This window comes from Mangifera indica, chromosome 1 (genome assembly GCF_011075055.1).
Source record: "Mangifera indica cultivar Alphonso chromosome 1, CATAS_Mindica_2.1, whole genome shotgun sequence".
Lineage (NCBI taxonomy): Eukaryota > Viridiplantae > Streptophyta > Magnoliopsida > Sapindales > Anacardiaceae > Mangifera > Mangifera indica.
The window spans coordinates 17,210,917-17,223,129 of NC_058137.1; the positions used below are offsets into that span (position 1 = coordinate 17,210,917).

The 12,213-nt window shown below is 34.0% G+C and overlaps 2 protein-coding genes across 2 annotated transcripts; both read right to left on the reverse strand.

Annotated features, from left to right (window-relative positions):
* Nucleotides 1-202: 202 nt before the first annotated feature.
* LOC123194323 (40S ribosomal protein S6) lies at nucleotides 203-2,726 on the reverse strand. Its single transcript, XM_044607501.1, has 6 exons — nucleotides 2,579-2,726; nucleotides 2,411-2,475; nucleotides 1,466-1,523; nucleotides 1,235-1,343; nucleotides 765-1,037; nucleotides 203-668 (listed from the first exon to the last, which is right to left on the reverse strand). The coding sequence occupies exons 1-6, from the start codon at nucleotides 2,582-2,584 to the stop codon at nucleotides 430-432; spliced, it is 750 nt and encodes a 249-aa protein (XP_044463436.1). The 5' UTR covers nucleotides 2,585-2,726; the 3' UTR covers nucleotides 203-429.
* Nucleotides 2,727-8,855: 6,129 nt separating this feature from the next.
* On the reverse strand, nucleotides 8,856-11,803 carry LOC123210266 (serine/threonine-protein kinase SAPK2-like). The gene is made up of 9 exons (XM_044628563.1): nucleotides 11,471-11,803; nucleotides 11,293-11,367; nucleotides 10,557-10,658; nucleotides 10,419-10,472; nucleotides 10,260-10,352; nucleotides 9,950-10,042; nucleotides 9,720-9,824; nucleotides 9,519-9,617; nucleotides 8,856-9,429 (listed from the first exon to the last, which is right to left on the reverse strand). The coding sequence occupies exons 1-9, from the start codon at nucleotides 11,588-11,590 to the stop codon at nucleotides 9,151-9,153; spliced, it is 1,020 nt and encodes a 339-aa protein (XP_044484498.1). The 5' UTR covers nucleotides 11,591-11,803; the 3' UTR covers nucleotides 8,856-9,150.
* Between the last annotated feature and the right edge of the window lie 410 nt (nucleotides 11,804-12,213).

Sequence of the window (12,213 nt, forward strand, 5' to 3'; positions counted from 1 at the left end):
AAAAATCCATAAGCATATTCTCATTAGAAATTGGGGAGAAGGAAATTTAGGCAAGAAAATGAATAGCCAAAGGGCCGTTAAAATTTTGGTTATCTAGCAACTACTTTAAAATGATATATACACGGGTTAAACAGAAACAAAACCAACCTAAAATTATTTACAAGTATAAAAGATAATTAGAGTTAAAGCAGGATAAGGAATGTAATAATAAAATCCATAATGAATTTAACTATAAGAACCCAATGAAATGGTTCAGCACACAAAATAAAATAAACAAAATCTGAAATGTCTAATAGCAGAATGTCAGCCTGTTACATGCCATTAGCATCCAAGTACCCTCAAAATCAACCAACAATAAAAATTAACCCAAACTATTAAAGATATCCAGCAGACATTACTCTGATCACCAAAAGACAACACCTTTGAAATCTAAGCTGCAATTGATGGCTTTGAGGCAGCAGAGAGCCTTGATCTTTTCTTGGCCAAACTCTCACTGCGGCGCTCACGCTGCTCCTTCAACCTGGTAGCAAGGAGCTTCTGATATTCAGCAGCGTCTGTCTTGGCCTTGGCAATTCTCTTCTTTTTGTCTGCGATTCTCGCACGCTTCCTTTGCAGGGTCAAAGGAGTAACCAGTCTCTGAATTTTAGGAGCCTTGCTAACCTCCTTACCTGCAAACCAGAAATAAACACTCTTTTAATTCAATCATGAACTGTAAAACTGACCATATTTGGTAGTTGCAACAATCAGAAACACTCATCACTCACCAGTTTTGGTTGTAAAGGTCCTACGGTAAGTGTTAACATACTTCCTGACATCATCATCCTTGGACAAGTTAAACAACTTCCTGATCTTTGATGCTCTCTTTGGACCTCTCATCCTAGGCTTCTCCATGTCAGTGAGACCAGGTAGGTCCTGCTCACCCTTCTTCACAATTACCAAATTCAACACTGACAGATCTTGACTAACAATGCATCCACGCACAGACTTTCTCCTACGCTCTCCATCACGTCTTCCATATCCACGGAAGCAGGGAGTACCTGTGCCAAAAAGTAAATAATCCTCAAAACAGTTTCACCTCAGAAAAACTGACATTGAAAGCAGGTACAAGAATAAAAAATTAGAAATCCAAATTACCACATTGAAATACAAAACCTTGCAAAGCTGTACCAAATGCAAAGCAACACAAATACAAACACACAGACACAAAAGAAGACAGCAAGCACATTTTACTAACCTCTATGGAGCAAAAGACGAACTCGGCCAGGAGTCAGCACTCCCTGCTTCATTGGGAAACCTTGCTTGTCACAGCCTCCCATGATCTTGAATACATAGCCCTTAAACTCCTGTCAAACCAAATAATATATGAAAATAAACAAAAATAGCAGGGCAGGCTACAAACATAATTCCTGAGTAGATGGAAAAAGATGAAAAATACCAAGCCAGAAAATCTAATAACAATTCATACCTCACCAAGGGCATCTCCACTAACTTCTTGAGAGATTCTCTTGTCAAAGAAAGCTCGACTGCACAATTGTGTTTAGTTAACAAAATTATCAAGTCAACTTAACACACGAATTTCATAGCAAGAAGCTTGGTGTAAACTTCCAGTGAATGTTGTAAAAGAGATGTTAATAAAAAAAATTGCAGTATCAAAGCTAATATGAATAACTTTCTGCACACACACCATGCAGACAGCAGTGACATGTGAGGTGAAACTTATAGCCCTAAAATTCAGTTAAGACTCCCACTCAAATACAAATGAAATTGAAAAATAATCATCTCATACCAGAAGACATAGAGGAGAAGCTTCAGGAAGAAGAACATGAAAAGCAAAAAACTCCTACAAGGATGCAAAGCAACAGGAAAAAAAAAAAAAAACCTTCATGGCATGAAAGGTTCTGTACACTGAAGCATCTCATAATATATAATAATCATATATAAAATCTAAGAATATGATTATGAAAGTTATATCAAGGCGAAACATTTTTACACCTAGCACAACAATTTGAAAAATAACCACAAACGAAAACAGAAGCCTAAATCCATAATTTCCTATTAAATTTGTTATAAAGTAAATCAAACAGGCCAGCTATGAGATTCGAAATTTCTTAAACCCACTGTATAAGGATACACAATACCATACAAGACTAAAAGCATCTGTGGAAAAAGTATTAGAAAATTTTCCATCGTTTCTAATGATATCGACATTTCTTTTAACCATAAAAGGAACCGCTGTAAAATCTTAACATAGAACACAAATTTAAAAATATTTTTCTGCAACAAATAACAAAAACAGAAAGACAAAAAACAAGACCATGAAAGCAAAAACGTAGTACAAGAACAATCCCTAAATGTAGGAAACTTGGCTAATTGTAAGTAAATAAATAGACTTTTTTAAAACAAAGCGTACAGTTTCTGGTCATCGTCGATTTCCAGCTTCTTTTGGCATCCCGTGGTTGGATTTGCAATATTGAACTGAAACAAAATCATAAAAAAACCATATGGTAAGATTTAAAAAAATAATAATGAAGCATTAATTTGAAACCCCAGAATGACACCCAGAAAACAAGAAAAGAACCTTCATTTTTTGTTGATGTAGTCTGTCGCTTCGCGGCTCAGATGAGAATGCTAAAGCCCGGGTGCTCACACGACTCCTCGATGGGGAATTAGGGTTTTCGAAAGTCCTTATATATGAAAGAGGGGAATTCTTCAGTGTTTTGTTCGAATTAGTTTTTTTGTGTAAGTTGTACGAGGACCGTACACGTGGACATTCTGAGGCTAAGATTGTGGGCTGGATCAGCTTATGACAGATCCGACCCATAACCCACTGAACTACTTGGGTTGGTTTCATGTTATAGATTTGGATCAGGAAAAGCGTAAAAAGACTCAAGTCATGGTTAGACAAAACCCAATTTAACTATTTTATTTCCAAATTTCTAAAATGTGGGTCGGTCGAGTCGGGTGGTTCTGAGTGAATCGTGGCCTGGTTGTGTTTGGATGAAAATTGTTATGCAGCTAAAACTACAAAATCTACCATCATAATATATGTTTGATTATATCAATAAAATTATGTACATAATTTTATATATCAATAATAATATATCATTATGTGATTGAATATTATTTTATTTCTAATTTAAAACTACTCAGTCACATGATAATATGTCATTGTTTATACACAAAATTATAAATATTGTTTGTACATATATCACTACTATTGACAATATACATCTATAGAGTAAGAATTTAGAGCTCAACTTTCTCGCACAATTTTTGTTGAAAATTTAGAGCCGTTAGATTAATGTATTTGAATGATTGAAAATGTATTCAAATGTGTATTTCAAAAATATATAAGTTGTATTAAATCTTAGCACCAAATGTATAATATTTTTGTGTAAAAAAAATGACACTCTCAAAATATTCTAATATATATTCTAGGCTAGTTAGAGTTTCAACAGTTAATAGTGTTAAATAGAATCTCCTTTAAGGAAAGGGCTTTCTGTGCATGTTAGGATGGCATCTACTAGGCTGTATTTGACCAATTTTTCTAAAGAGACTTAATAAGCATTCAAGGAGTTACACAAGTCTAGCCAATGAGTTTGGTAACTAAAGTTACCTCGACTGTCAAATTCAGTTATGGAACCAATGCATAAAGGCATTAGATGGATAGTCTCTTCTTAACAAGAAGCCTACTGTATCTATTGTACTTGAATTAGGGGGCATTGCATAGTATCAGCAGACCAATGGTATTTGTTCAATGGGAATCTCACTTTACATGTCAAGAGATGTTACCTATTCTAGTGTGTTCAATCACCTATTTTAGATAGGCTTGATTAGATGGTTGCACACAATTAGTCTCAAGGTTAGACAACATGTGTTGCTTATCCTATCATAAACACTTTTTGAGCAATCATGTGGCCTGTAATTTCCTTGTGGGACTATTTTAGGCACATGACGTGTCATTTTTCATATAGGATTTTAGGTCTTATGCTCAGAAGCATCCTATTGTCATCTTCATTAAAGGAGAGAGTAGGTTACGAACATGATATGAATCGAGGAAGATTCAGTGTCCCCAACTTAGGGACACTTTGTCATTTTTTTCATTAGCAAAATGAGTGATGTTGCGTGGGAAATTGGTGTTCTAGTGCTGACTAATCTTTAAGAAGGGATTAAGGCCCTTGATGTGTTGGTTTCTTTTCATTTCCCATAACTGCTCCAAGCAGTTAAGAAATGAAGTTATGGTCCATAACCCTTCACTTTATCACTTATCATCCTTAATGGTAGCATGGTTTTTAAGCTTCACGACTTTTTGTAAACGGATATTTTTTATATACACATGCACCATTTTTTGTGAAGTCCAGATCCCCTGGAAGCACGTCCATCCAAGAACAAATTTTGCAGCAAATTCAACACTTGTAATGGGGGGAGGTTAGTTTTACATTCCGTAGTTATAGAATTTTATTTTATTATATACAATTTAGTTTATGTACATAGATAGAGAGTTAATTTTATGTTTAACATTTGGTATTAGAGCATTCTATAATTTTTGCCTTGTTTTGGATGTTGAATTTTGTTTGTAATTCATTAAATCCTAAATTGTTTTTTAGAGAGAGAAAATTTATTTTAGGTTATTTTTGCTTGAAATTTTTATGTAGATGAATTGAAAATGAAGAACTAAGAATTTTGATATATAAAATGTCGAAATTAGATTTTTGTAGGCTGATTTAAAGTGATTTTTTGATTTGAGTCCTAATTTGGATCAATCAACCCAGAACAAGATTTAGCTGGTGGTCAAGGATGACCTTTCAATTAACATGTCGACTACCTTTGATTTTTGTAATTGACATGTCATATGCCTTTTATAATGTTTTTTATTTCAAATGATATGTTGTTTGCCTTTGGAATATATAGAAGACATGTATGCATCTCTCTTTGTGAATTAAAAAAATTTCTCATTTACACAATTCGAACATCATAGATCAATGCATATATTAAAAGGCTAGTGGGAGTAATATTTGTTTGTTTATTTTATATGTGGATAATATTCTGCTTGTAACTAATGATAAGGGGTTATTTTATAAGGTAAGACAATTCCTCTCTAAAAATTTTGACTTAAAAGATATAGGTGGAACGTTTTATGTCATTTGTATAAAAATCCATAGGAACACCTTTAAGGAATTATACGACAGTTTTAAAAAACATATATCAATAAAGTTTTAGAGAGATTTCAAATGAAGAATTGTTCATCAAGTATAACACCTTTTGTGAAGGGTGATAAGTTCAATTTGAACCAATGCTCGAAAAATAAACTTAAAAAAGAACATATGCAAAACATTCCTTATCCTTTAACTGTTGGAAGTCTGATGTATATTGAAGTTTGTACGAGGCTTGATATTGTATTTACTGTTAGGATGTTAGAGAGATATCAGAATAAACCACTGGAGAGCTGCAAAGAATGTGATGTGGTACATTCAAGAAACCAAAGAATACATGATTATGTATAATCAAACTGATAATTTGAAGGTAGTTGGTTCATTTCATCGGTTGTATTGATTCAAGAAAATTAACTTCTAATATATTTTTATGTTTGTTGACAGAGACATATCTTGTAAGAGTGTCAAATAGTTATTGATTGCTACATTTACCATGGAGGTTGAGTTCATTTCTTGTTTTGAGGCTACATCACATAGTATACAGTTAAAAAGTTTCATATTTGAGCTTTGGATTGTGGACTCTATTTCCACAACATGATAGCTTTATTATAACAATTCAATTATTGTTTTTTTGGCTAAAAATAATAAAAGTGATAGTCAAACTAAGCACATCGATAATAAGTATTTAACCATAAGAGAATGTTTTAAAGAGAATAAAGTGGTCATTAAACACATTAACATTGAATTGATGATAACATATCTTTTGATAAAATGTATGCTACCAAAGAGTTTTAAGGATCGTGTATAACGAATTAGAGTTGTACTCATGTTATAATTGTGATAGGAGTTGGTTCCATCATATGATATGATGTATATATATTTTTTTGAATGATGAAACTCTTATTCAGTTTTTCAATTGATTTAATTTTTCTCATTTTATGTGTATATTTTGGCCAAAGGACTATTTCCCACCCAAGGTATGTTGCATTCTCAAGTTTCCCCCCTTTAACTTTGAAAATCTCAAATACCCACTCATGGACTGTTAAAATTAACGGTTTAAAAGGTAAAATCATCATTTTATCTAGAATATTAAAAATAATTTAAAATTTAATCGAGTTTTCCCCCCCTAACCCCTAAAAACTAACCATTTCCCCATAGGCCAAGTTTTGAAAAATAGCATTTCCCCCCAGGGTTTAGTTTTCAATCTTTGACGCCAAATCCGACGCTATTGTCGACGACGAAGCTTTCTCGACTCACCACCATACTCCAACAGCCTCTCTTCTCTCCTCTGGAGTGCCGATTGGCCTAGATCCGACATAGTCTTGGCTTGAAAAGCTAAAGAGCTTCGTCTCGTCTTCTCAGATGGAGACAAGGTCGTCGTCTTCATTTGGGAAGACGAAGCTCTTCAACTTTTCAGGAGAAGACGATGTCGAATCTAGGCCAATCGATGTTCCAGAGGTGAGAAGAGAGGCCATTGGAGCATGGTGGTGCGTCGGGAAAGCTTTGTCGTCGGCGATGGCATTGGTTTTGGGGTTGGGGATTGAAAACTAAACTCTAGGGAAGGAATGCTATTTTTCAAAACTTGGCCTAGGGGGAAATGGTTAGTTTTTAAGGGTTAGGGGGGAAAAAGAGATAAAATTTTAAGGGGTTAGGGTTCCATAAAATTTAACTGTTCATGGGTGGGTATTTGAGATTTTCAAAGTTAAAGGGGGCAAACTTGGGAATGCAGCAGACCTTGGGTGGAAAATAGTCCTTTGGCCATATATTTTTGTTTAGTATAACAATCATTTTAGACCTAGAACGAACATAAGATTATTCATCAGGTTATTAAGAAATAGATACGTTGTGATACATAAAAAATAATACTCGTTCTTAGTAAACTTATTATAATAATTTAGGTATTTTGTTTCCTTATTTCAGTATATGGTTTATAGATTACGAACCAAGTGAGAGAATGTTAGTTTCTTTTCATTTCCCATAACTGCTATATGCAATTAATGAGGAATTAAGAAATGAAGTTATGGTTCGTAACCCCTCACTTTATTAGTCATTATCCTTAATGGTAGGATGGTTTTTAAGCTTTATGAAAAAGGTCCCCATGTGAATGAATATTTTTGATACACACATACACCATTTGTTGTGGAATCCAAATCACTTGGAAACAGTTCCATTCAAGAACAAATTCTGCAACAAAATCAACACTTGCAAAAACGGGAGGTTAATTTTATATTTCGCAAATCCATTAAGTTTATTATCTTATGTACAATTTTAGTTTCTATACATAGGTAGAGAATATATTTTTATTTGACATGATGATGATGAAGTTGTTAAGGTAATGTTGTATATTTGTGGAGGACATCAATTGGATGATCAATAGTCTCATTTGGTAGTGTTGTCGTATTCGATATTACTGATTGCACCTCAATTGTCGGAGTTAGTTGATCTTTAATGATAGGACTAAATGGTCATAGAGGGGTGATACTATGGCTAGACCTAGATTCTTTGGAGTTTTGGTCACTTGGGGTTCTGTTGTTCCATCTCAAGTTGAGGAGCAAAGCGTGTTTTGCTAGTTATCTAGAGGAATCTTTTTTAAAAGAGTTTATTTTTCTAGCATCAAATAGTTGATGCAAATTTATACACACCAATGAAAAATACATGAGGCTAGGCCGAGTGCAAAGATATGATGGTGACGATTGTAATTAGTTGGTTAACGTTTCTATCCACTATATTTGATGATGAAAACATATGATGACAAATAAGTGAGATTGCACGAGTGGGAGATAAATACGAGAAGGTTTTTAACGTAATTCAGTCCACCACTCATGAGCAAATATACTGGATAATACTGTTTGTTGCTTATGAGTGTAGGATTTTTTACCTGTATCATGACTTAATTTGCATGTAGATGACAGTTTTATTCGTTGATTTAATAAATTATTACTAGGCAATTACTTTTTGAATGTGGGTTTTAATAAATGAGGTGGAGGAGGAGTTTTATGATAAAATAATGATAAATTTATCAAACAGGATTTGAGTCCCCTGAATCGCTTTTCCCACTAAATCCATTAATAATTAATTAAACAAGTAATATGCGTGTGACATTCACCTACAAAGTGAAGGTGGAGATAACATTGTTAAATTAATGAGTTGTCTGTGTATGTATCGTCAATTTAATTACCAGACGTGAAAACAAGCTGACAAACTAAACAGATACAACTCCACGCTTCTGTGGCTGGCTGTGATTGCGTGTGCTTGTCAAAAGTGCAAATAAGTGTAGCTAATTACTATAATCCATCACCATGAGACTTGAAAGCAACAGAATCTTTTGATCTTTAAATTGGTTGACTCTACACGTTATGATAGTGACACCGCTTTGTCGCATATACCAAATTCTTCTCTAAGAAATCAATTGAAATTTCTCTGTTACTGTCTACAGCATTTTGATAATATTCTTAAATTAACATGCTTGTCATGAAGTTCAATGTCATACATTTCATTCCCCCAAGAAGTTATGCAGATAAATTTATATTCACATTTGTAATACAATGTAAAACCAGAAATTGATCTTTCAATGTTATGAATTTAATATAATGGCTGAGCGATACCAGTGTTCCTGAAATTGACCTCCCTCATTTTTTATATTATTTTTACAAACAGCTATTAATTTTCCTTTTTGTAGTTAAAAAAATGAACAAGAAATCATGAGAAGAAAAAAGTCACAAATCCTTGAAATTTTTTACAAGCTACAAACCTAACAAGTGATAAAGAAGAACACAACAACATCTAAATATCCCTTCACACAAATGCAAAAGGAGAAGGAAAGTTTACATAATAAAGAAGAAAGAAAAATCAACATCAGATGGATATATCATATTACCCTTCAAACCACAGGAGAAGATGATTAGGTTATCATATTCTTCTCTTCTCTTTTTGAAGAATCAGCAGAGATTGATTAGGCCTTGTTTGTGTGGATGACGTATATTTAATGTTATATGAATTATAATGCACAGACAAAATCGCCACTTGTCTCTATATCATCAATGTCACCATCATCTAAATCATCCAGATCCATACTTCCTCCAGTATATAGCCCACCTACTTTATTACCACCCTCTGCTGCCTTGCGTGCCTCTTGAATTATGGCTAATATTTCTTCTACACTTTGGGAATTCTCATTTTCTTCATCATTTTTCAACTCACCTTCCTCCTCCATGAACTCCATTGGCAAGTTCTTTAAGAACCATGGGTGCTTTTTTATTTCTTCAATGGTTATTCTCTACAAAACATTTTACCCTCAATAATTTAAATACAAGGACAGTACCCTAAGATACATAGGAATATTTATTTCTCCTTAAATAAATGTACCTTTTCGGGATTGGCCACAAAAATTCGAGATAGAAGATGTTTGCACTCCATGGAAACTCTAACATAATCTGGTATTGAGTAGTGGACACTGAGAATCCTCTGCCGCAAGCAAAAGATTTTCCATTAAGGGACAAAAATATATATATATATATAATAAATTATCATTGGCACAATTAATATATAAGTTTGTAAATAATTAACCTGGATTGTTTTTCTAAAGTTTCTTGGATCCTCTGGATCTTCAAATGGATAAGCTCCAACCAACATCACATATAGCGTCACACCACAAGACCAAACATCTGCAATCTATAATTCCCAAATAATCAACTACAGTTTAGGTGGCTAGATTAGGTTCAAATTAATTAGATAACTTCATTAACAAGCATCAGATTGATAATGATGAACAAATATAATTAATTAAAATTAATTACCTTCCCATCGTACTCTTTTCTAGACAAGACCTCAGGGGCAATGTAGGCTGGTGTGCCAACTGTAGATTTTGGTTGAGAGTGCAACACAGATGACTACAGTACAAATACCAAGTTTAACAACTGGGTTAATAATCAAAATTATATTTTGTTGATAATTAACTATGTTACCCGTTGAGCAATGTTTTTGGTCTATAATAACCGTTGGATCATTTACAGGAAATGAATCTAACAGTTACTATAGGTAAAGTAACATTACAGGTGCGGGCAACCTAACTGGCTACTGCCGTAATTGGTAAGTTATTTAAATTACTTTGGAATAGCCAAAATCACATATTTTGAGACGGGGTGCAGTGCTTCCATCCAAGAGGGTGTTTTCCAGCTTTAGATCTCTATGACAAATTTGCTGCAACCAAGAATATGTGAGCAAATTCAGTTCACATAACAGACTGAACAGTTTTGAGACTTTTACCATGGAGTGGCAGTAGCTAACTCCTGATATAAGTTGTTGGAAGAAATATCTTGCCTGATACAAACAACAAATGGATCAACTTTGAGAAAATAACTGATGAAATCACTTTTGGAAACAGATTAATTTGTATATATATACCTCATCTTCACTGAATCTACCGGCAGTGCAGATCCTTTCAAAAAGTTCGCCTCCAGCTGCATATTCCATGACTATGGCCAGATGAGTTGGTGTTATAAAAACCTGCACGAAAATAAAATCCCATCTTGAGTTTGCAAATGTAACACAGAGAGGAGGCTAGTACATATGTTCAAGAGCAGAGGAATTCAAATTATGAAGAGAATATCAATCTAATGTGATTTGTAAGAGTAAAGAATGTTGAAGCCAACTATGTCTTCAAGAACTTCGTTATGATGGCTTCCTGATATATATAATACAGTAACCACTCTTACTATTTAAAAAGAAAAAAAGAAAAAGGAAAAAACTAGTTGATTTTGGCTCTGTTTTGGTGCCAAGACGAGGAAATCTTGTTATCTAAGAAACATTAATTGGACAAAATGGAAAAGCAAATACTGCAGGAAGAATTAGTTCAAGTGTGCCAGATTAGAGTGATTTGACTGTATATGTTAATAAAGAGAAAGTGGTTAAAAGGAAAACTGATGAAGTAAAAGCTGGGAAGTAGAAAAACTAATAGCAAGAAAGCACATGGGACAGATTTAGGTCCTGATTCCTGAAACAAGTTGAATTGTTAAACAAATGGTTGATTAAAATCTCTGAAAGCTTCTTTTTTTGGTTAGTTGGCGAGGACTGATGAAATAATTCTGAATTTTACTAACAAAGAATGTCAAGAAGAAAGTGGCACAACAAGTCGACATACTTCCTTAAATCGTATAATATTGGGATGCTTCAAGGCGCGATGGTTCATAATCTCCCTCTGCACATGCTCATCAATCTGCACAACCCAAAACAGCATAATTCCCCCACATCAACAACAAAAGCTGCAACGTAAAAGTTGCCTAATGAAAGACTAATAAAATAAAGGTACAAATTTATACCTTCTGGCCTCTCTCAATATACTTGACAGCGTAGAGTTCGCCACTCCATGTGTCTCTCACGAGCTTCGCAACACCAAAGTTCCCAGAACCAATATCTTTCAGTATCTCATAACGCTCCATAATAACTTGCTTGCTTTCTTTCTTTGTGATCTTCTATGTTTAATATCAGGTACTGGCTAATTTGCGTGGAGAATCTCCATGGATTTGAGAGCCACGAATGCAAAAGCCGTATAGTTTGGTGGGGTAGTAGGGGGGAGAGGAGAGGTGAATGGAGTGTCAACGAAGAGAGACAAGAAAAACAGACATTACACGTGGCTAGAAATTAGAGGTTGGAAAATGGAGGAACACGTAAACAAGTTGCCACTGACGTGGTTGCTTTGTAGCTTATCCCCTCGCTTGGAGCTGCATGCCAACACACTTTCTTTAATGCATTTGCAATTAATAATTATCTAAATATATTTCTCTATATGAAAAATATTTATTCCTTGTAGACATCTTTTTATTGGGCATAAGATCATTAGCCAAAAATTCCCTATTATCACATCCAACTATTGGTTTATAATGTTATTAAGTAGCGATTAATTAAGAGAACCATCAAAATCATTTATATTAGTTGTTGTTCTTTCAATTCAACAAATTAAGAGAGTGTGTGGGGGTGGGTCCATGTGGTTTTTGAGTGATTAATTAATTAAGAATTAAACTTGCTGCCCTTAAGAAAGAGAGCATCATATAATGTGAATGCT